Genomic DNA, 22,617 nt, shown 5'->3' on the forward strand with positions numbered 1-22,617 from the left:
CCCAGCCCGCGCTCTGCCAATCGGCCTGGGCGTACGGGACGGGAGCCGCGGCCGCCTTCTCCAGCCGCTCGCCCGCGACTGTCCCCACTGGGCCGCGCGCCCTTGGAGTCCAGCCGCCCGGGGTGGATCCCTGCGCTCCGAGGTGCCAGCAACTTTGTTGACTGAATTCCTGAACCCGTCCGAGCCGCGGGTCTAAAAATAGCCGACGCTCCCAGCTCACGACCCGCAGTGTCCTGGTGTCCGCAGGCCGTGAGGTCCCGGCGCCGCCGCCACGTAGGCCTCCGGGAAACCCAGGCGAGCAACTGAGGGGGAGCGAGCCCTTCATTACCCCGAGACTTTCTCGGCCTCCCTGTCGTGGACACCAGCCGCAGAGGTAGAAGGAAGCTGGGGCTGAGGGTACTATCCCCGCGCCCATGGCCCAGCGCGGTTTCGGCGACCCACGACCCGCTGCAGGTGCAGTCCCCCGAGGCGGCCACCAGAGGGCCTGCCCCCTCCTCCAGTCTGCCGCTCTCCGCCACCCCTTCTCGCAGCTGTTTTCCGCAGGAGATTGACAGCTGGGCTCTGGGTTGCCATGGGGATAAGCAAATAAAGCGGCGCGCCTGGGACTCCGATTGGCCTGGGGACGCACGCCCCTCCCGGGGAGGCGGGCCCTAATGCCCGGCTCTATAAAGGGGAGCTCGTGCAACGGCGCCGGGCGGTGGAGGCGGGGCCGCGTGCGGGCGGAGCCCGGGGAGACACGAGCGGTGGCCAGGGAAGCCGCGCGCTGCCACCCGCCCAGGCCCGCCTGAGCCGGGACAGAGAAGGTCTGGGCTGCGTCCGCCCCGACTGGCCCCGGGCCACCCCAGAGGCTTGGCCCGCAGCGTCCCCAGCGGCTGCTTCAGAGTTAGCGGCAAGAAACTTTTCCCCTCGCGTCTAGGTAGCGCTGCCCCAGCCGGCGCGCCCCGCAGCCGCCCCCACCGGGGCCCGCCGCCCGTGGGAGCGAGGGGGGGGAGAGGCCCGCGGCTCCCCCCCCTCCCCGCCTCCCCTCGGCGCGCGTGGGCTCGGGCCCCGGGCGATGGCCGCGGAGCTGGCGATGGGCGCCGAGCTGCCCAGCAGCCCGCTGGCCATCGAGTACGTGAACGACTTCGACCTGATGAAGTTCGAGGTGAAGAAGGAGCCGCCCGAGGCCGAGCGCTTCTGCCACCGCCTGCCGCCCGGCTCGCTGTCGTCGACGCCGCTCAGCACGCCCTGCTCGTCCGTGCCCTCCTCGCCCAGTTTCTGTGCGCCCAGCCCGGGCACCGGCGGCGGGGGCGGCCCGGCGCAGGCCGGGGGCGCCCCGGGGCCGCAGAGCGGGGGCCCCGGTGCCGTCGGGGGCGCCTCGGGGAAGCCAGCGCTGGAGGATCTGTACTGGATGAGCGGCTACCAGCACCACCTCAACCCCGAGGCGCTCAACCTGACGCCCGAGGACGCGGTGGAGGCGCTCATCGGCAGCGGCCACCACGCCGGACACCACGGTGCGCACCACCCGGGGGCCGCGGCGGCGGCCTACGAGGCTTTCCGGGGCCCGGGCTTCGCTGGCGGCGGCGCGGACGACATGGGTGCCGGTCACCACCACGCCGGCCACCACCACCACCACGCCGGCCACCACCACCACCACCACCACCACCACGGGGGCGGCGCGGGCCCGGGGGGCGCGGGCGGCGGCGGCGCGGGCCACCACGTGCGCCTGGAGGAGCGCTTCTCCGACGACCAGCTGGTGTCCATGTCCGTGCGCGAGCTGAACCGGCAGCTGCGAGGCTTCAGCAAAGAGGAGGTGATCCGGCTGAAGCAGAAGCGCCGCACGCTCAAGAACCGCGGCTATGCACAGTCGTGCCGCTTCAAGCGGGTGCAGCAGCGGCACATTCTGGAGAGCGAGAAGTGCCAGCTCCAGAGCCAGGTGGAGCAGCTGAAGCTGGAGGTGGGGCGCCTGGCCAAGGAGCGGGACCTGTACAAGGAGAAATACGAGAAGCTGGCGGGTCGGGGCGGCCCAGGGGGTGCAGGCGGGGCCGGCTTCCCGCGGGAGTCCTCCGCGCCACAGGCCGGCCCCGCGGGAGCCAAGGGTCCGCCCGACTTCTTCCTGTGAGCGAGCGCAGGGACCAGGATCGTGCGGGCCGCCAGTCCCGGGCTCCCGGCCCCGGCCCCGCCCGGCTCGCCGCCCTGCTCCTGCAGTCGGTCGCGGGGGGCCCGGGCGCACGGAGCCCCGCGACTTCCAGGAAAGTTGAGCCCCGCGGAACTCGCTTGTACATAGTCCAACGCACTCCAGACCCTACCCGCCAGGGGGTCCGGCCTCCCTCCCCTCTGTCATTTTTTTTTCTTTTTTCTTTTCTTACCTCCTCCCCGCCCCTGCCTTTTTCTACCCTAACACCCCACCCCTTTTACAGCAGTCTTACTGGCGAGGTATTTATATTTATTTGGCTCGGTGATTAGCGAAGGAAATGCGTGGGGTTCTCCCTCCTGGCCGGTCCCCCTTGGACCTGCATGTGCCCCTCACTCCGAGGGTCCCTGCCTGCCTTCCTCCCCGCCTGACCCCCCCAGCCCAGCTCCCCGCCCCGCCACCCCCCCAAGAGACTGAAGGACGGGGAGCTTCTCTGCCACCCACCCCACTGCCCTGCTACCCTGGTGTGTGTGTGTGGGGGGGGGGTCGCTGGCGGGTGCTGCTATTTCTCTATGCACCAGATCGTATTTATGATTCCCTGGGACATAGATCTTATTTTAACCTTCCCAAGAAGTGGAAGAAGTGATTTAAAAAAAAAAAAAAAAAAAAGCAATGCACAGTATTTCTAGCAGAAAGCAAACATTTTTTAAGAGGAGGTTTTCGCCTGAACCTCCCGGCATGGGGGCAGGGGGGAGGAAGCGTCTTTGTTTTAATTTAAATTGTGTTTTGTTTTTGTTTGTGTGATCTTCTAAAGCCCGATGGAGAATTTAAAATTTTAAAATTTCAGTGGAGAATGGGGAAGGGGTAGGCGGCAGGACCCATGTCCTCCTACCAGGCACAGTGACCCCTCCGCTTACCCGGACAGTGTCCTGAGCAGGAGCCCCCCCCAGCTCCATGAAGCTTTTCTGATGTTGTTCGGTTTTGTCGGATTCTCCTTCCTTCCTTCCTTTCTTTCTTTCTTTTTTCCTCTTTCTTTCTTTCTTCCTTTCCTTTTTTCTTTCTTCTTCCCTTTTATTTGCTACGAAACTGAGGGAAAGAGGAGAAAAAAAAACCACAAACAAAATAAATCCGTTTAGATCCAAATATCGCAGTAGCCTGGCTGTTTCGTCTGTGCCTTTTGCTGGGCCCTGTTCCTCCCCAGAGGAAATACGGGGGGGGGGGGGAGATGGAACTGGGCTGGACCCATTCTCTGAGAGACCAGCTGGAACACTGGGCAAGGGATGGATTGCTGAGCACCTCAATGTCTGAGGTCTGGCCACCTGCACAGATGGGCCACTGCAGGAACCCTGGGTTCCTGCAGGGCTGCACAGGGCACTAGGTAGCAGGTTGCCCTGGGATGGTCCCTGTGCCCTTTGTCCCTTGCTCCTTGAGCCTGTGAGTCCTGCGCAGAGGGAGCGGTCTGGTGCCTGGGTGGAGGTATCTGGGAATCTTGCTTCCAGCCGTGGAACTCAGCTACACTGTCCTCTTGTACTGGGTGGCAGTCACCTTCGGATTCTGCAGGACACTGGGGACAACAGCCTTGTGCCAGTTGTAATGAAAGTGGAGATTGGAGGGTTGGGTCAGTCCCTCCTGTGACTGGGAGGAGCGGCAAGCCCTGGACTGGGTGTCCCCACAGGCTTCATGAAATTCCCTGGCCCGGGCATGGGGCCCAATGGGAAGGGCTGTGGAGATAGAAGCAGGGATGGGTGAGAGACAGGCTGGGGCCACCATGCAGGGAACCTGATGGGTATCTAGAGGCATCTCCTTCTTGGAAGGCGGGCAAGGCAGGCTAGGCAGGATAGGTGCAGCCTTCTCTTCTGTAGTTACAGTTAGACACCTTTGAGCCGGCCTCCGAGGAGGGAGTCTGGCTGGTAGGTGGTGTTTCTCAATGGAAGTAGAAAGCTGTCACTGCACCAGCCTTAGGCTCTGGGCTCAGGATGGCCCTGCACACCCTCCAGCCTGGTGGCACAGAAGACTGGGCTTGTGTGCCAAGAAGCTCAGGGAAGTGAATTCACGCTCTGTTTGCTCTTCTTTCTCTCTGCCCAGCCCTTCATCTTCATGGAGTTTGGAAATAGTTAGGGCAGGTAAAAGAGTGTCCCCAAAAACTTGTGTGGCAACTGCCAACTCCTGTAGGCAAGCAGCAGCTGTGTGGCAAGTACCCCCAAGGTTTACCCTGCAGGACCATACTCCACCTGGGGGAACCTGGCAGCACCTCTCTGCCTGTCTCAGGAGGGCCAGAGCCAGGGAGGTAGCCTTGCAAAGGGAGGTTATATCATGGATGCCCTGGGAGGAACCTTTTGGCCGGCACCTTGGGAAGTCACAGCCATGCTGGTGTATTTGTGTCCTGTGTGTGTGTATGTGTGCTTGTTCCAATGCCTGACTCCTGTACCTACTAGGATTGGGTTATGAGTGACTGTGGGCCAGGCAGGGTAACTACCATGTCATAGCTCAGGGCCAACCTCTACTGAGCCTCATGCTAGGTTAGGGAGAGGAGAGGGGTGCCAGCATCCCCTGCCAAGTTGGAGGCCTATGGTGGTGGCATTCCATACCCCTGCCCTGTGGTTCCTCGAGTTCATCCTCAGTCCTCCAGCAGGAGCTTTCTGGGACACAGGTTCCAAATCAGGACCTTGGAGCCCCAATCACCCAGGCCCACACCCAGCCCTGCCTCACCTTCACTTCTCAGAGGCTGATTCCTCCCTTCTGTCCTTATTTCACTAGTTTAACCATACCTGGCAGCAGGGCAAAATGGCAACCTGGCCTGAACTCCCTGGGAGACTGCCAGGTCCACCCAGTAAATGGGTGCTTTGGCTATTCCTTGCTTGTGGGGGTCTCCAGGGAAGGCTATGTGAGAATCTCAAGTTCCCCAGCTCAGTAGTCACCCCCAAACTGAGGACAGTGCTCTCCCCATCATTGGATAGATAGGGCAGATACCCAGAACCTCAATTCATTCCACACAGTGCCCCCCACCCCACCACACAGCCAGCCAGAAGATGGCTCTTCTTGCTCCTCCTCCCACTGCAGTAAATTGGGGGTGAGGTAGTACCTGGGAGACCCAGGACCCCAGCATCTAGCCCCATCTATGCCTCTGGGGACAACCTCATCCCACACAGGGGACCCAGCTGGGCCTCTACTTCTGAATCTACAAGGATCCCTGAACCCCAAAACAAGTGCACACCACACAGCTGCTCCCCTGTGACCCCCACCCCCACCCTGCCAGCCCCAAGGAGTGTGTACTCCCGGGAACGCTGAGCCTGCTTCCAGGTGACCTGTCCCTGAAGTTGGCCTGTGTGTGTTGTTGATGGTGGGTGGGGGGCCTTCTCTGAGCCCACATCCTACCCTGGCATTGCACACACCATGTCTGTGGGTGACTGGGGGTGGGGGTCACACACACCCAACATGGAGGGCTAGGTAGGTATGCAGACCCACACACAGGCCATATACTGACACCCAAAATACACACACACATACATACGACTCCCTGGTTTGCTCTTCTCAGTCTCTCCTCCCAGGGAGGTGCTGCCCAGGGCCACTCCTCAATCCCACTCAGACCTGGCCCACCCACTCCAGCCCCTTGCTGTCTTGCCCCCAGCCTCCTAGTGTCAGCTACACAGGGCACATGGTGCAGAGATGTTCTCCCACCCTGGAGCTACTAGCTGTGCACACTGGGCACAGTGGTACTAGGCTCAGCACACTGGCCCTAGGGTGCAGACTGGCCCAGTGGGATCTGACCTTATAAACAGACCCATGGGAGGTCACAGCCCTGATAGAGGGGGCTAACAGGTGCCAGGGATATGTTACCTATCTCCACTGCAGGTGCCCTCCGGTCCAGGACCCTATAGACCTAGACCTCCCACAGCTCTGGGAAGTAAATCGAAGCTTCCAGGTGGTCACAGAGTGACTGCTGTTCCTATTGATCTGGCCATCATCACTTCAGGGGTCAACAGCCTCCACCTGCCCTTTTGCCTTGCTGCTCTGACCACTGGGACAGCCCCTCTACCCTGTGAGCCTATTTGCACGGTACTGAGTGACAGGTACTGACAGGGGACAGCCACAAGCCACAGAAGGCCCTACTGGGGTGTCAATAAAAAAGTCAGGTACCCCCAGCTTTCTAAGACACTGGTTTAGCGCCCAGCCCAGCCCAGCCCAGACCCGGGGTCCTGGATCCTACTCCTGGTGTCCCAGGGTTCCAGGGTCCCAGAAGCGGTTAAGAGACTCCGGAGCTAAAGGAGAATAGGTCATCGCGGGGGGGGGGGGGGGGGGGGGGCGGGCAGAGGGAGGAAGGTTCGGTAGGAGGGAGCTGAAAGGGCTGCGGACCCCGACCTCGACCCTGCACGCCTAGCCTCTTGGCCCACATTGCTAGCAGCGCGTCACACCGGAGGACACTCCCACCCCCGGAGCAGGATACTACTGAGAATTTGCTTGCCAGCAACATGAGCGAGAGCCGCAGCCACAGTGGTGACACAGCCGCCCGGAAAGGGGCTAGGCCGCGGAGGGGCGTGGTCAACGTGTGGTGGGCGGGGCAGAAGCCACACCCCCTGGCGGAATGCTGCGGAAGATCCCGCCATGTGCAGCCCCAGTTTGCCCCACCCCCAGGCCCTTGGAAAAGCTCATCTCTCCCTCCTCTCTCTCCTCCCCGCTCTTCCTCCTTCCCGCGCTCTTCATCCCTTTTCCTCCTCCCCATCACTCCTCCTTCCACTCTTCCTCCTCATTCTCTCTCTACTCCCAGTCCTTCTCTCCTTCACCTTCCTCCCCTTCTTCCGCTTACTGAGCTCCACCTTACTCCTCCACCTCTCTTCTCTCCTGGAAGTCCTCCTTCCATTTCTCCCCACCTTCCTCCATACCCTCCTCATCCCCAACTTCTCTCCCTCTCTCTCTTCGTTTCCCTTACTCCCCTTCCTTTCCTTTGTCCTCTCCCTCCTCATTCCTCTCCTCTCCGACTCCTCTCCCCCTCCTCTTCCTTGTCCACTTCCTTCCTCTCTTTTTCATCATCATTCCTCCTCCCACTCCTCTTCCTTCCAGTCCTCCTTCTACTTCCCCCTTTTTTTCATTGTGCTCCTTCCCAACTTCCTATTTCCTCCTCCTTCCTCACCTTTCTCCCTTCCTTCCTCTTCCTCTCCTCTCCTCATCTTCTCCCTTCTCCATCTCCTTCCACTTCTACTCTCTCCATTTCTCTTCTTCCTCCTCCTCCTCTCCCTCTTATACCTCCTTCCCTTCCTTTGTCTCTTCCACCTTCTTCCCCTCCTCCTCTCCCTCACACTCTCCTCCCACACTTTTACTATTAAATCTATTTCCCCAATACTGAAATGCTTTACATAATAAGAGAGTCATGTAGTCATTCTTATGGGGAAAAGCCCTGATGGAAAAGTCCAGGGTTGAGGCAAGCAGTAGGGCACCTGGTAGAGTGCACACATTACCGTGTACAAAGACCCAGGTTCAAGCCTCAGGTCCCCACCTAGGGGAAGCTTTAAGAGTGATGAAGTAGTGCTGCAGATGCCTCTCTGTATCTCTTCCTCTTTATCTTCTCACTTCTCAATTTTCTCTGTCTCTATCCAGTAATAAATAAATACATATTTAAAAATACAGTGGTAGGAGTCGGCAGATGGCACACCTGATAGACCACACATGCTATCATGTGCAAGAACTGGAGTTTAAGTCCCTAGTCCTCACCTGCAGGAGGGAAGCTTCACCAGTAGTGGGGCTGTGCTGCTGTGTCTATCTACCTACCTACCTACCTACCTACCTATCTCAATCTCTCTTTCACCTCAATCAAAGAAAAGGAATTGAACTCATGCATGAGAATCTAACACTTTATCCATTGTTATACCACCCAGGTCCTGAAAAATGCTTTTAAACTGTTAAACCTGTGACCCAAGAGATGGAGCAGTGGCTAGAGCATTGGACTCGGAAGTAGGGGGTCCTGAGTTTGATCCTCAGCATCGCCTGTGTCAGAATGCTCTGGTTCTCTCTCTTCCTCCTGTTCTCTTGCGTTAGTAAATGCATATGACTTAAAAAAAAATGCCGGGAGTTGGGTGGTAACGCAGTGGGTTAAGCACAGGTGGCACAAAGCACAAGGACCGGCATTAGGATCCCAGTTTGAGCCCCCGGGGAGGCTGCAGGGGAGTCACTTCACAGGTGGTGAAGCAGGTCTGCAGGTGTCTGTCTTTCTCTCCCCTCTCTGTCTTCCTTTCCTCTCTCCATTTCTCTCTGTCCTATTCAACAACAATGACATAAATAACAACAACAACAAAAAACCCAATAAAAACAAGGGCAATAAAAGTGAATAAATGTTTTAAGAATTTAAAAATATTTAAGATTGCTCAACAATTTGTTTGGCTTTGTATGTTAACTCTCTTTTCAGTCACCAGGTTCTAGATGTCATCAGTATGCCGGCCAGGCTTCCCTAGACTGAAGACCCCACCAATGTGTCCTGGAGCTCCGCTTCCCCAGAGACCCACCCTACTAGGGAAAGAGAGAGGCAGACTGGGAGTATGGACCGACCAGTCAACGCCCATGTTCAGCGGGGAAGCAATTACAGAAGTCAGACCTTCTACCTTCTGCAACCCACAATGACCCTGGGTCCATGCTCCCAGAGGGATAGAGAATGGGAAAGCTATCAGGGAAGGGGGTGGGAAATGGAGATTGGGTGGTGGGAATTGTGTGGAATTGTACCCCTCCTACCCTATGGTTTTGTTAATTAATCCTTTCTTAAATAAAAAATAAAAAAATATATAAGAAATAATAAATGCCAAACTTCTGTGGAAGGCTCCTGGGAAGGTGGCAGAATGTATGAGATCCCACATTCCCAGTCCTGACCTGGAACTGAGGGTGTCCTAGACGATGAAGTGGGAGTTCAATCCAGGTGTAAGAATGATCTGATAACCTTAATGCCTAAGATGCCACCTGGATAAGGACTATGCTTTTGACCTCCTCTTTCTCTTGACCCCAAGACTCCTACCTCCACAGTCTAAGCCACTCCTGGGGTAGCAGCTAGAACACCTGGAGTGATCAGAAGATACTCAAGAAATGGGAGTTGGATGGGTGATGGATGAATGGTTAGATAGTCAGAAAACTGGGTGAATGGAAGTAAGATATAAAACTATAAGGATGGTGGAACAATGGGAGGATGGTGACTGGATAGAAGGATCTATGGATGGATAATGATGGATGAACAAGTCAGTTGGTGACTGTATTGAAGGATAGATGGCTGGATAAATTGAAGATGGAGGAGTTGGCGACAAAGGAACAATGGATGAATCATGAATAGACAGGTGGATGGGCAGGCAGAGGTTGGGTAGGTGGACGAGATAGATAGGTGGATGGATGAATTGATGGATGGATAGACAGGTAGATAGATGGATGGGTGGAGTGATGGAAAAGTAGGTAGGTGAGTATATAGATGGGGTGGATAGATGGACAAATGGATGATGAATAGATGGATGGTTGGATGATGAATAGATGGATAGATTAATGGATGTATGAATTGACAGATGGATGGGGTAGGTGGGTGTATGACAGATGAATGGATGGATCAATGGATTATGAATTTGTAGGTGGACAGCATAATTGAGTAGATGGATAGATGGGTGACAGGTAGATGCTGCAGAAAGCTGCTAGGTGACTCCAAAAAAGCAGGATGAGAGATCCTAATTCCCATTCCAGTACATTCTTTTTTTTTTTTTTTTTTGCCTCCAGGGTTATTGCTGGGTCTCAGTGCCTGCACTCTGAATCCACTGCTTCTGGAGACCATTTTTACCATTTTGTCACCCTTGTTGTTATTTTATTTATTTATTTATTTAATCTCCAGGGTTATTGCTGGGCTCGGTGACTGTACTATGAATCCACTGCTCCTGGAGGCTATTTTTTCCCTTTTGTTGCCCTTGTTGTTTATCATTGTTGTTGTTATTATTGTTATTATTGCTGTTATTGTTGTTGGATAGGACAGAAAGAAATGGAGAGAGGAGGAGAAGACAGAGAGGGGCGAGAAAGATACCTGCAGACCTGCTTCACCGCCTGTGAAGCGACCCTCCTGCAGGTGGGGAACCTGGGACTTGAACTGGGATCCTTACGCCAGTCCTTGCTCTTGGCGCCATGTGCGCTTAACCCACTGTGCTACCACCCGGCCCCATTCAGTACATTCTCACATCTCTCCTGTCCTTTTATTCCTTTCCTTCTTTCTCCAAGAATAAGAAACATCTGTTCTCTCTACTGCCACAAGAGCATGCGAGGGTTGTGGCCCAGGAACAGGCATTCAGCAGTGTCAGACCTCTGCTCGCTGCCCCCACTGAGCAGTTCTCTGCACAATTCACCACTGGCATTCACCACCTGTATTATCAGGGCCTGGGTACACACCCCACATATCCCCCCACCATTCTCTGCAGCAGAGCTGGCTGTTTGGCCTTAGAAGACCTTCTAGAATTCTGCTCTGTGAGCATTCAGGGGCTGCTGTCTCCACTGCTCTCTAGATCAAGGCCATGTTGGGGAGTTCTGGGAAGCACGATAGCTGTTCTTTAGATGGTGGACATTACTAGGGACATCAGTGGGCACTGCTGGCCACATGGTGGGTCTGCTCACCAGGACAGGGTTTCTCTGTAACCAGCACTTTCTGAAGAAGTCTTCTACTCTTGCCTGAGGGTGACAGGCTGTGGGTGTCTTGGCTAAAGGGACAAGGGATTGGGGTGATGGTGTGACCTGTGTGCCTACTCTCCTAAGCAGATCCCAGCCTAGCCCTCATTGTCGCCTGTCTGGGAGGGGCCCTGTTCCTGGGAGCACAGCCATCTGCCAAGTCTCCAGCTGAGGCTCTGTGCTCCATCTCTGCCCACATAGGCCTGGTCACCTCACCTACCTCCCTACCAGGTCCCTGCTTCTTCTCTCACACTGGGTGACTCTGGGGGCATCAAAGAGTGCCTTCTGTGCTCCTGCCACCATATCTAACAGAAATCAGGCTCCCAAGCTTATGGGAGTTCCTCCACTGGAGTCAGGACTGGGAGGCTGAGATCCCCTCTCAGGGTTTTCCCCAGGGATCTCTAAGCTGACCTGCAGGTCCCCTCCCCAAGTCCCTTACAGCAGGCAGTGGGGAGCAGGCTAGGTCAATGAACAGGGGTACTCTGGGCCCCCATCCCTTGTCCCTATTAAGGGGACAATGGGAGAATAAGCACTTTTCTTTCTTCATTTCCCCTCGCTGTCTGCTAATATCACACTGATGATCATTTCTCTTTGATGGGCTATTTGCGGTAATTATGATGCACCGAGTGAGTAATCAGATCTGACTCCTAGTGCCCACTGTGGGAGGCGGGTGCACAGCCCCTCTCAGACCATAGCTCTGCCCTCCACTCAGACCTTGCCCAGCCTGTAACCCTGGGGGCACCTGGACCCCCCTTGCTTGGCCCTCTGGAGAACCTGGGTCACAGGAGCCAGGACTCCAGGCTTTCAGCTTCTCTAAGTTGTTGTGGCCTCTGCAAGGAACCTCCTGGTCACCGGGGTGGTCCTGAGGGCCTTTCTCCAGCTCCCCAGTTGTGAAGAGTGCCCCAGGCAGGGTTCTTCACCACTAGCTTACCTCCTTGAGTGTGTGTTGAGAAGAACATGGGCAGAATTCAGCAGCTTGGGAGACTGGGCGGTGACAGAGCATCCTGGGGCCCAGTGCTGAGGGGAAGGGCTGACTATACTCTGGCTTTGCACCTGGGCTGTGGTCTCCACTTGGGTCCTGGCCTTGCAGGAACCTGGTCCTGTCAAATGCTGTTCTGCTAGCTGTGCAGGTAAGAGACAGCAGATCAAGGGCTTCCCAACACCTAGACTAGGCTTTTCTTTCCTTCTTTTTCTCTCTCCCTCCTCTTCTTCCTTCTTCTTTTTTTCTTTCTTTCTTATTTATTTATTTATTGCAGTCAGTGCTTTCACTGGGGCCTTGAGTCTGCATGGTTTCGCTGCTCCAGGTAGACCGACCAACCTGTCTTCCTTCTTTCCTTCCTTCCTCCCTTCCATTCATTCTTTCTATATTTTATTTATTATTTATTAGATAGAGACAGAGAGAAATTGAAGGGGGAGACAGAGAGGGAGAGAGAGACACACACCAGTAACACTGCTTCACCACTCGTGAAGCTTCCCTCCTACAGGTGGGGACCAGGGTCCTTGTGCACTGAAAAATGTATGCTTGGGGCCAGGTGGTGGTGCACCTGATTAAGTGCACACACTACAGTGTGTGAGGCCCTGGGTTCAAGTCCCTGGTCCCCATCTGCAGGGGGAAAGCTTCACAGGAGGTGAAGCAGGTCTGCAGGTGCCTCTCTTTCTCTTTCCCTCTCTATCTTCCCTGCCCCTCTCAATTTCTCTGTCTATATCCAATAATAAATAAATAAATATTTTCTAAATGTACGCTCCACCAGGTGGGCCACTACCTAGCCCCCCCCATAAACTTTCTTTTCAGCTTTAATTATTTAGTTATTTGATAGTACAGAGAGAGGTTGAGAGTGGAAAGGAAGACAGAGAAACAGAGAGAAAGAGAGACACCAGCAACACTGTTTCACCACTCCTGAAGCTTCTCCCTTACAGGTGGGGACTGGGGGTTATACCCATGTTCTTGCACATGGTCATATGTGTCTTCTACCAGATGCACCACCATTCAGCCCAGAACTTTTTTTTTAGATAGATGGAAAGAGACAGGGAGAGAGACAGACACAGAGAGGAGAGATACCACAGTACTGCTCTACCACATGTGAAACTTCCCTCCGTGCTCCCAAATGGTGGCCTGGGACTCAAACCCTGGTCCTTGAAGTGGCAGAGTGTGAGCTCCACCTGGTTTCAGAACCAGGATTTGGCTAGAAGATATCCTCCCACAGTAAGTACGTCTGCCTCCCATGTCCCCACTCACCCTACCAGCCATGGTGGGGGGGATGGGCAGGATACCAGGGTGCCTGTGCCCCCCTTCTCCCCAGAGAGTCTTTTATGGTCAGTAAAGCTTGACTCAAGGCTGATCCGGGCTGGGGGCTGATGGTGCCACCCCACCCCCATGACACTCTGTCATAATTAAGCAGGAGCGGCCTAATTAATGGAGTGGTCAGAATGCTAATTAACAGCTTGATTGAGACTGGAGGAGGGTGAAGGGCAACCTTGGCAGTGAGCACTCCTCCCCGCACCCCCAGCTCTCTGTGCCCCTAGGCCTGGCCTTCCCTGTCCTGGTCTCTACACTTGTTCTCCCCTATCCCACCCCCTGCACTGCCTTGGCCTCCATTGTCCTCTCTCTCTCTCCTAAGAGATTTATTTTTATTAATTTAATCTTATTGTATTTCCAACAGAGTTATTGCTGGGGCTCAGTGCCTGCATGTGGAATCCACTATTTTTTTGGAGTCTCTCCCCCCCCCCTTCTGATACAGACTGAGAAAAGTAGAGAGGGAGAAATAGGGAGTGGGAGAGAGAGACACTTGTAGCACTGCTTCAACACTTGTGAAGCTTTTCCCTTGTCGGTAGGGACTGGGGGCTTGTACTTCAGTCCTTGAACGAGGTAATATGGGTACTCTAATAGGTGCACTGCTGCCTGACCCTAACGATGTAGTTATTGAGTGAGGGAGTGGGAGGAGAAGGAGAAGGGCTTAAGGAGAGAGGAGAACTAGAGAGTCACTGTAGTGGTGCTGGGGATCAAACTTGAGACCTGATGCTTTTAAATCCAACATTCTAGTCACTGCCTGTTTCCTGGATTTCTCTCTCTCTCTCTTATTTATTTATTGGCGAGAGCGGAGAGAGAGGGGGAGAGAGAGAGAGAGAGAGAATTATCCAGTGTCACTCTGGCACATGCAATTCTGGAGATTGAACTCCTGACCTCATACTTTTGAGTGAGATGCCACCTCCCCATTCTTTCTACCCTCTGCAGACATGCCAGCTCCCTGGCCACCTTCTCCTCAGCACCTCACCCATCATCATCAGACCAGCGGCCTCCTTTCTCAGACACCTTGCTGGGGAAGACTGTCCCAGAAACTCCCAGCCCTGACCTGGCTAGGAGAGGAGGCAGCCCCTGCCCAAAGGTGACCATGTGCCTTCTGAGCTTCAATTTCTTCCTGTGTCAAGGGTAGGGTGTCAGGCCTGCCTCCTGGAGTTGGGAGCAGCCACTGACTGTGGTCAGACCTGTGGGGCTACTGGGCAGAGTGCCCTAATTCTACTCAAGAGAGCAACAGGCCTCTACAACTGGCCTGTAGTGGAAACAGGGATGGAAACCCTTGGATGGCCCTGTCTGTAGCTAAGAGCCAGAGGTGGGGCTTCAGGCCTAGGTAGGGGTCCTAAGGAGGGGCTTCAGGCTGGAGGTGAAGGTACCTAGGCACCCACCAGAGAAGCTGGGGAAGGGGTGAGGTGAAGGGAGCCTGGCAAATGAGGGCGAGCTAGGGGCAGGGTCAGTCCACATGCTAAGGCAGGGGTGTGTGTGTGGAGGGGAGGGAGACAGGGTACAGGCATGAGGACAGGTAGATGCTTAAAATTACCTTTAGCAAAAACAAACAAAACACAATAAAAGAAAGAAAAGAAAAAAATCAGGATGAGGAGAGAGCATAATGCTTATGCAAAAACTTTCATGCCTAAGGCTCTGAGGTCCCAGGTTCAATCCCCAGAACCACTATACCACTATAAACCAGAGCTGAACAGTGTTCTGGTTAGGAAAATAAATAAAATGAAATAATAAATAAAAATTAAGAGTGGGGTAGATAGGGAGTCGGACAGTAGCGGGTTAAGTGCACACGGAGCAAAGCACAAGGACCAGCATGAAGATCCCGGTTCGAGCCCCTGGCACCCCACCAGGCAGTGAAGCAGGTCTTTAGGTGTCTATCTTTCTTTCCCCTTCTCTGTCTTCCCCTCCTCTCTCCATTTCTCTCTATCCTATCCAACAACGACAACATCAGTAACAACAACAATAATGACTACAACAAGGGCAACAAAAGGGAATAAATAAATATAAATATAAAAAAACTTAGAAAAAAATAAGAGTGGGGTAGATAGCATAATGGTTATGCAAAGAGACTTTCATGCCTGATGCCTCAAGGTCCCAGGTTCAATCTCCCACACCAAGGCAAACCAGAGTTGAGCAGTGCTCTGGTAAAAATAAAAAATTATGGGTGGTAGCACAATGGGTTAAGCACACATGGCACGAAGCACAAGGACTGGTATAAGGATCCCAGTTCGAGCCCCCGGCTCCCCACCTGCAGGGGAGTCACTCCACAGGTGGTGAAGTAGGTCTGCAAGTGTCTGTCTTTCTCTCCCTTTCTCTGTCTTCCCTGTCTTTCTCTATTTCTGTTTGTCCTAACAACGACGACATCAGTAACAACAACAATAACTACAACAACAATAAAAAACAAGGGCAGCAAAAGTGAAAATAAATAAAATATTTAAAAAAATTAAAAATAGTGGCCCAGGAGGTGGCAAAATCTTGGATTCTCAAGCATGAGGTCCTGAGTTCAATCCCTGGCGGCACATATACCAGAGTGATGTCTGGTACTCTCTCTCTTCCTATCTTTCTCATGAATAAATAACTAAAATCTTTAAAAAAATATATAAATAAATAAATAAGTATAAAAATAAAAGAAATACAACTCCCCCAATGACTTTAGCAGTGGCTGGGGAGATAGCTAAACTGGTAGAGCATCAGCCACTTACACCTGAGGATCTGGGTTGGATGGATCTCCAGCACTGCACCTACAAGAACAATTCTCATTCCCTCTCTCTCCCCTTTCTCTTTCACTTCCTCTTCTTCTATCCCTGCGCTCTCTCCCTCTCTTCCTTTCTCCCCCCTTTCCTTCTTTTTCTCTTTCTCCATCTCTCCTTTCTCTCCCCTCTCCTTTTCTCTCCCTTCTCTCTCCCTCCGTCTCTCCCTCCTTCTCTCTCCCCTCCTTCTCTCTCTTCATCCTTCCTCCTCTCTCTCCCTCTCACTTTCTCTCTCGCTCCCTCCTCTCCTTGCTGCCTCATGTGAAACTCTCTCCCTTGTATGTAATAAGAAGTAAATCTTGGGGAGTCGGGTGGTAGTGTGGTCGGTCAAGAGCAGGTAGTGCAAAGCGTGAGGACCATGTAAGGATCCTGGCTCAAGCTCTTGGCTCCCCACCTGCAGTGGAGTCACCTCACAAGTGGTGAAACAAGTCTGCAGGTGTCTATCTTTCTCTCCCCCCTCTGTCTTCCCCATCTCTCTCCATTTCTCTCTGTCCTATCCAACAACGACGATGTCAATAAAACAAGGGCAACAAAAGGGAATAAATAAATGAATATTAAAAAACAAATCGTATAAAATATGTATTTATGGTTAAAAGTTAACTTATGCTCCCATCCCCAGAGGTCTAGGGAGGAGGTCCTGGGTACCCCTTAGTCCCCTGGCACTAGTTTCCTCCCAACCCTGCCCCACCCAGCAAGGTGTCCCAGGAATAGAGGAGGGCCCTTCATTCCACCTGGATCAGCCCCAGACCTGGGTACTTGGGGAGGGGCCCTGGCTGCTGGCCCAGCCCAGCTCCATGCTGACAGATGGTGGTGTCTTAAGGGTTGGGGGAGGGGAACCGGCGGGCCTGGGTGGGTGTCAGATGGCACCGCCTCCGGTGCACCCCGGCCTGCCTTGGAGGAAGCTGCTGGAGCCCCGGGCTCTGCGCATCTGGAAGGACTGCGTGCCCGCTGCGCCGGCAGGTGGCAGGGGAGGTGACACAACGAGCTGCCATCGCCGGTGCCCCGGGCTCTCCCGATGCTGGGGCGCGGGAGGCGAGGCGAGAGCAGAGAGCTAGGGCACATCTGTCTGAGCACGCAGAGAGGGAGGGGCGCGAGAGTGAACCCCTCCTTCCTGAGGCTTCACAGCTGGCACTGCCCTTGCTGCTCAAGTCGCCCGCCTGACATCCCACCTGGGACAAGGGTGCAGGAGGTTCCTGCCCCCACCCCCTGCCCCACCCCTCCCCAAAGTTCAGGAGATTGGAAGGGCTGTCAGGAAGCTGCACCTCTGTTCTGTTTTATTTTATTTTATTTTATTTTACTTTTTTAAATTACCACTAAGATTATTGCTGAGACTCACTGTCTGCACAACAAATCTACTGCTTCTGGCACTATATATATATACTGAAATGGACAAGGAAGGGTAGATAGATAGACAGAAAAGAGAGGCACTTTCAGCACTGCTTCTTCACTACTTGTGAAGCTTACTCCCTGCAGGTGGGAACCAGGGGCTTGAACCTAAGTCAATATGCATGGGGGCATGTGAGTGTTCTGCCATGTGGCATCACTGCACCACCCCCGTTTTTAAAGCTTTATTTTATTTATGCCATCTATTTATTTATGTCAAGAGGCACCAGTGCAGCATTTTGCATGCAGGTTGCCCCATGGGGCCTTAGGCAGAAAGTCCTACCACATCCCCAGTGCAAAGCCACCATTCTTAAGTGGGACAGATAGCTCGCTGGGTAGAGTCTTACCATGTGTGGTGCCCAGGTTCAAGCCCCAGCACCACATGGGAGCACCATGCACAGGGAAAGCTTTACGAGCACTAAAGCTCTAGTGCTGTGGTGTCTCTTGCTTTCTCTGTCTCACTCCAACCCTATACGATTGAGAGGAGGGATAAGATTACGAGTTCATCAGAAGTAGTATGGCTGCACAGGCACAAAGCATGGTGGACTTCTGGGCAGCATGAGAAAAATTAATTTTAAAAGAATTTTTTTGTGTGGTCTGGGATGTGGCACAGTGGATAAAGCACTGGATTCTCAAGGATGAGGTCCTGAGTTCAATTCCTGGCAACACACGTACCAGAGTGATGTCTGGTTCTTACTCTCATTCCTATATTTCTCATGAATAAATAAATAAGTTCTTTAAAAAAACAAAAGAATTTTTTCTTGCCTCTCATGCCTGAGGCACTGAGGTCCCAGGTTCAATCCCTGGCACCACCATACAGGAGCTGAGATGAGTTAAAAAAAAAAAAAAAAAAGACTAGGCAGTGATGCATCTTGTCTAGTGCACATGTTAAAACATGCAAGGACCTAGTTTCAAGCCCCTGGTTCCCAACTGCAAGGGAAAGCTTTATAATAAATGAAGCAGTGTTGCAGGTGTCTCTCTTTTTCTCTCCCTCCAACCCTCTCTTTCTTTTGCCTCCAAGGTTATCATTGCGGCTGGGTGCCTACATTACCAATCCATTGCTCCTGGTGGCCATTTTTTCCTTGGATTGGACAGAGAGAAATTGAGAGGGGAGGGGAAGATAAGGAGACAGAAGGATAGACAGACACCTGCAGATCTGCTTCACCACTTACTTGTGAAGGGTCCCCCCTGTAGGTGGGTAACGGGGGCTCAAACCGGGATCCTTGTGATTCGCACTATGTGTGCTTAGCCTGGTGCACCACCACCCAACCTCCTTCTCTCTCCCTCTCTATCTGCTCCTTCTTTCTCTTGATTTCTCCCAGTCTCTATCCAATGAATAAACAGAAAGGCAGGCAGGTAGGAATTTGTCTTGGGTGGACAAGATAGATTATGTGGACTGTGTGCCTGTTTTGCATGCCAAGCATATTATTACCCAGGCCCCCACTGAACTGGAGGAAGCTTTGGGGATTCTCTCTCTGTGTGTGTGTGCCTCATTCTAGCTGTTAAAGTAAGTTCTGAGCAGTGAAAAACTCATAGTGAATACCAAGAAAAAAAAAAAAGAAAAAGAAAGGAAGGTGGCACAGTGCGTAGAATGATAGATTGGGAGCATGGTGTCTTGAGTTTGATCTCTGGCATCACATGTACCCGAGTGATGTTCTGCTTTTCTCTCTCTCTCTCTCTCTCTTTCTCTCATTAATAAATAAAGAAATCTTAATTTTTTTTTTTTGTCTAGTAGGTTTGCCGATCCTTATAGGAAGATTCCCCCAATAAGTGAAAATTAATAGAAAAAAAACCACTTGTTCTTTTATTAAGACAAAAATAATTTAATTCCCTCTGTATTCACTATGCCCTTTCTCAAAACAGCATTCAACTTGGTTTGTTTGCCAGTCAAGTTCATTTAGGCTGATGACACATTTGGGGGCTCAAAGTCTGGGATGGGATGGAGGGAGCTGCAGAGGGCCGACTGACTCACATGAAGGCTGATTCTTCTGTAGGGGGTCCTAGGATAGGTTGGGGGATCCTTGATAGCTACCTCTAGGGCCATGTCACAGAGCACCCCCCCTACACCATTGCCCACTTCTAGTCCTCCTGGGATCACAGCAGGGAAAGGCCTGAGAATCTGCATTGTTGCAAGCACCTGCTCCCATGGGGATACCTGGTGAGGCAGGTGCACAGGAGGTCAGACCCTGCAGTGGGACAGGAAGGATAGCTGAGTGGTGCCTCCTTTTCTTTTCTTTTCTTTTCTTTTCTTTTCTTTTCTTTTCTTTTCTTTTCTTTTCTTTTCCTTTTCCTGTTTTGCTGCTTGAGCTTTTTGTACCTATATTGTTCCTCCACTGTTCCTCTGGTTTTTCTCTGTCTGTCTGTCTGTCTGTCTCTCCTTTGTCTCTCAACTCTCTCCTTTTCCTTTCAATATCAAAGAAGCCTGGAAGGCTGCACAGTGGTCAGTGTTCCCCTTTGAAGCATGAGGTTCCAGGTTCCACCCCTAGCATCACATGTACCATCACCTCTCTCTCATGTTAATAAATAAACAAATCTTTAAAAATATATTTATCCGATAGAGAGGAAGGAAGAGAGACAGAGAAGGAGAGATAAAGGAAGAAGGTGAAACTGCAGCATCAGTTCTTCATGCAAGGGCTCCCATGTTGGCTGGGGGCTCAGACCTGGGCCCTCAGACACAAGGTGTGTGCTCTACTGGGTGAGCTGCTTCTCAGCTGCCTTGGGTATTTTCCCCTTTTTTCTTTATTTTATAGGACAGAGAGAAATTGAGAGGGAAAGAGAGAGAGAGAGGGGAAAAGGAAACAGAGACACTTGCAGTACTTGCTTCACCACTCGTGAAGCTTTTCCCTTGCAACTGAGGATTGGGGTCTCGAACTCGGGTCCTTGCACATGGTAACATGTACACTCAACCAGGTATGCCACCACTCAGCCCCCAGTATTTTGTTTTGTTTATTTGCAGAGCCCTGCTCCCAGGGCTGCCTTTTCTCATTCTTTTTTTTATTTCTGAGAGAAATTTCCAGAAGTGAAACCTGGGAGATCTGGCTGCTGAGGTGAGCCACAAAGGAGACAGAGAGAGACAGAGAGGGAGAGGCAGAGAATGGGAGGTGGAGTGACATCATACTGCTGCTCTGCCACATGAGAAGCTTCCCCTGGTGTTGTGCATTGTGTCCCCACATGTTTCTGGGGCTTGAACCCAGGTCCTCATGCGTGGGAAGTGGTGTGCCCCACTTTTTCCACTAGAAGTTCCTCTCCTCAGTGGATGCAAAGGAGCTAACAACTGCATCTGCAGGGCCACCCACCTGCAGGCAAGTGACCGAGGGAGCTTCCTCAGTGATGGAGAGAAATAGAGAGCCATGCTGTGGGCCCAGTGAAGTGGCCAGTCTGGGAAGGCCGAGCATTGTGCCCTCAGCCCTATGACAGTAGCTGTGCTCCCCTGATAGAATCTCCAAACAAGCTCTCAAGGTCCAATTCATAGAACTGTCTGTCACCTGTCTTATCCATTTTCTGCTCTCTTCCTCAACCCCCATGCTTGTAATTAACATTAAGCAGCAAACAGGTATGGGGTCTGGAGTGACCCTGACCCTGTGGGCAGGATTACAGGCAGCAGATCTCTCAGTGATTGGGACGCACCTGACCCAGGGGACCCAATCCTCCTCCAGTCCCATGCCACTGCCACTGGCGAGGAAGCAGGGGTGTAAGATGGAGGACAGTGGGGCTGGGTGTACCCCTGGTTGTACCCCTCTTTCTATCTATATGTCTCTCTTTCTCTCACTGGAGTTTCACTGTTCCCAGATGAGTATTTTAGAAAAAGAGAGAGACAGAGAGAGGGAGAGACATCATAACACTGAAGCATCTCCCATTGTCATGGGGGCTGGGTTGGAACCTGGGTCTCACATAGCAAACAGGTACACTATCGTGCTGGCCCATCTCTGTTTCTCTCAGTTCTCTTTTCCTCCCTTCCCTCCCTTTCTATCTCCGTGGCCCTATCCGTGTTCTTCTGACAGCTGATAAATTGCTTATCACTACTGATAGGAGGCTCTAAGTCAAGTGTGGCATCTTAATCAGGGCCCCCAGGCTCCCCCCCAAACCCTTTGCTCTTTGAACTCCAACTGCTGCCAAGCTCTGCTGCCATCTGGTGGTAAAAAAGGGCAGCACAACTAGGAGAGCCTGGTTCCACCTGGGACCAGGAGATGCTAAGACCTACCCCTGCACAGCACTAAGCTTACAACACCTCTTTCTCCTACTTCCACTGCCTCAGGATCTTTGCACAGTTCCTGCTTACCATTTTCCACTCCATGTAGGTCTCCAAGTCCCTCCCTGGCCCCTATTTTATCCAGTTGTTAGCAGCTTGGAGGTACAGGTGACCCTGTACACATTATCCCACTGAAAGGTATGTGTGTGTGTGTGTGGGGGGGGGGCACAGCCATTCTGCTCCCTTGGATGCTCCTGTGCCCCAGATATGTGTGAGGGGCATGGAATACTGCTGCAAGGGCTCTCTCTGCTCTTTCCTCCCACCCCCCTGCTTGTAACTAGCATTAAGTCTCAGGCTCCGTGCTGCCCCCTATCATGAGCAGGTTTTCAGAGATCTTGTGACCCCCTCCCCCAACTTCTTACCCCAGGGTCTTCCACTTTTTGAATGTCTGAGCCTTCTCTGCATCTGCCAAGTCCTTGTCCTGGGCAATGCCACCTCCCTGGGGGAGGGTATGGCACATAGGGACACCATGGCATGGTGGGATGCAGAGGCACGCCAGCCCTGCCCCCTCTCCTGAAGACCCCCCCCCAAGAACCCACCAACTTTGTAGAGACAGCCCCAAGGTCAGCGCCTGCCTGTCCTGACTTTGTCCAGGAGGGGCTGGAGGAGTTGGTGGACACAGTTCGATAAGGCCCATCTCGTGAGACAATAAATTTGGCCATTGACCCAGCAAGCAGACATCGATAAATGAATGGTTAATATAAACATTGTCCTTCCCAAATTAATTCTGGCGCCGCAGCCGAAGGCTATGGGCGGGGGTGGGGGGTGAAATATGGGGAGAAAGTGGTGACATCAGGGCAGCACTTGGCTCAGGCCTGGGCTTGGGCCAGTTGTGCTGGTCACTGCCCATGGCAGACACACTGAAAATGCCAGTGCAGGTGAGGCCTGGGGGACACTTACTTGGTCATCTTTGCCTAGGTGCGATTTCTGGACCTGGTCCCAGGTCTGATCAGGGGACCTGGGTATGAAATGGTGCACTGGCCAGGCAGGAGGACAATCTCACTGTCACAGAGCCAGGCAGTTCCCAGGTTTCCCCCACTCCCACGGGGAGCAGGCCCCTTGCCCCAGCACCCTCTAAGCTAGTGCTGGGAAACTGAGGCCAGAGCCCATCAGGGAGGGCAGGGAGTGGGGAATGAGGTTGCCAGACACCTACTGTTGGGTGTGT

General features: G+C 53.1%; 1 protein-coding gene across 1 annotated transcript; it reads left to right on the forward strand.

Annotated features, from left to right (window-relative positions):
* Positions 1-217: 217 nt before the first annotated feature.
* On the forward strand, positions 218-3,238 carry MAFA (MAF bZIP transcription factor A). Its single transcript, XM_007515990.2, has one exon. It carries the CDS (start codon positions 1,055-1,057, stop codon positions 2,099-2,101), a length of 1,047 nt encoding a protein of 348 aa, XP_007516052.1. The 5' UTR covers positions 218-1,054; the 3' UTR covers positions 2,102-3,238.
* Positions 3,239-22,617: the final 19,379 nt, after the last annotated feature.

This window comes from Erinaceus europaeus, chromosome 1 (assembly GCF_950295315.1).
Source record: "Erinaceus europaeus chromosome 1, mEriEur2.1, whole genome shotgun sequence".
NCBI lineage: Eukaryota > Metazoa > Chordata > Mammalia > Eulipotyphla > Erinaceidae > Erinaceus > Erinaceus europaeus.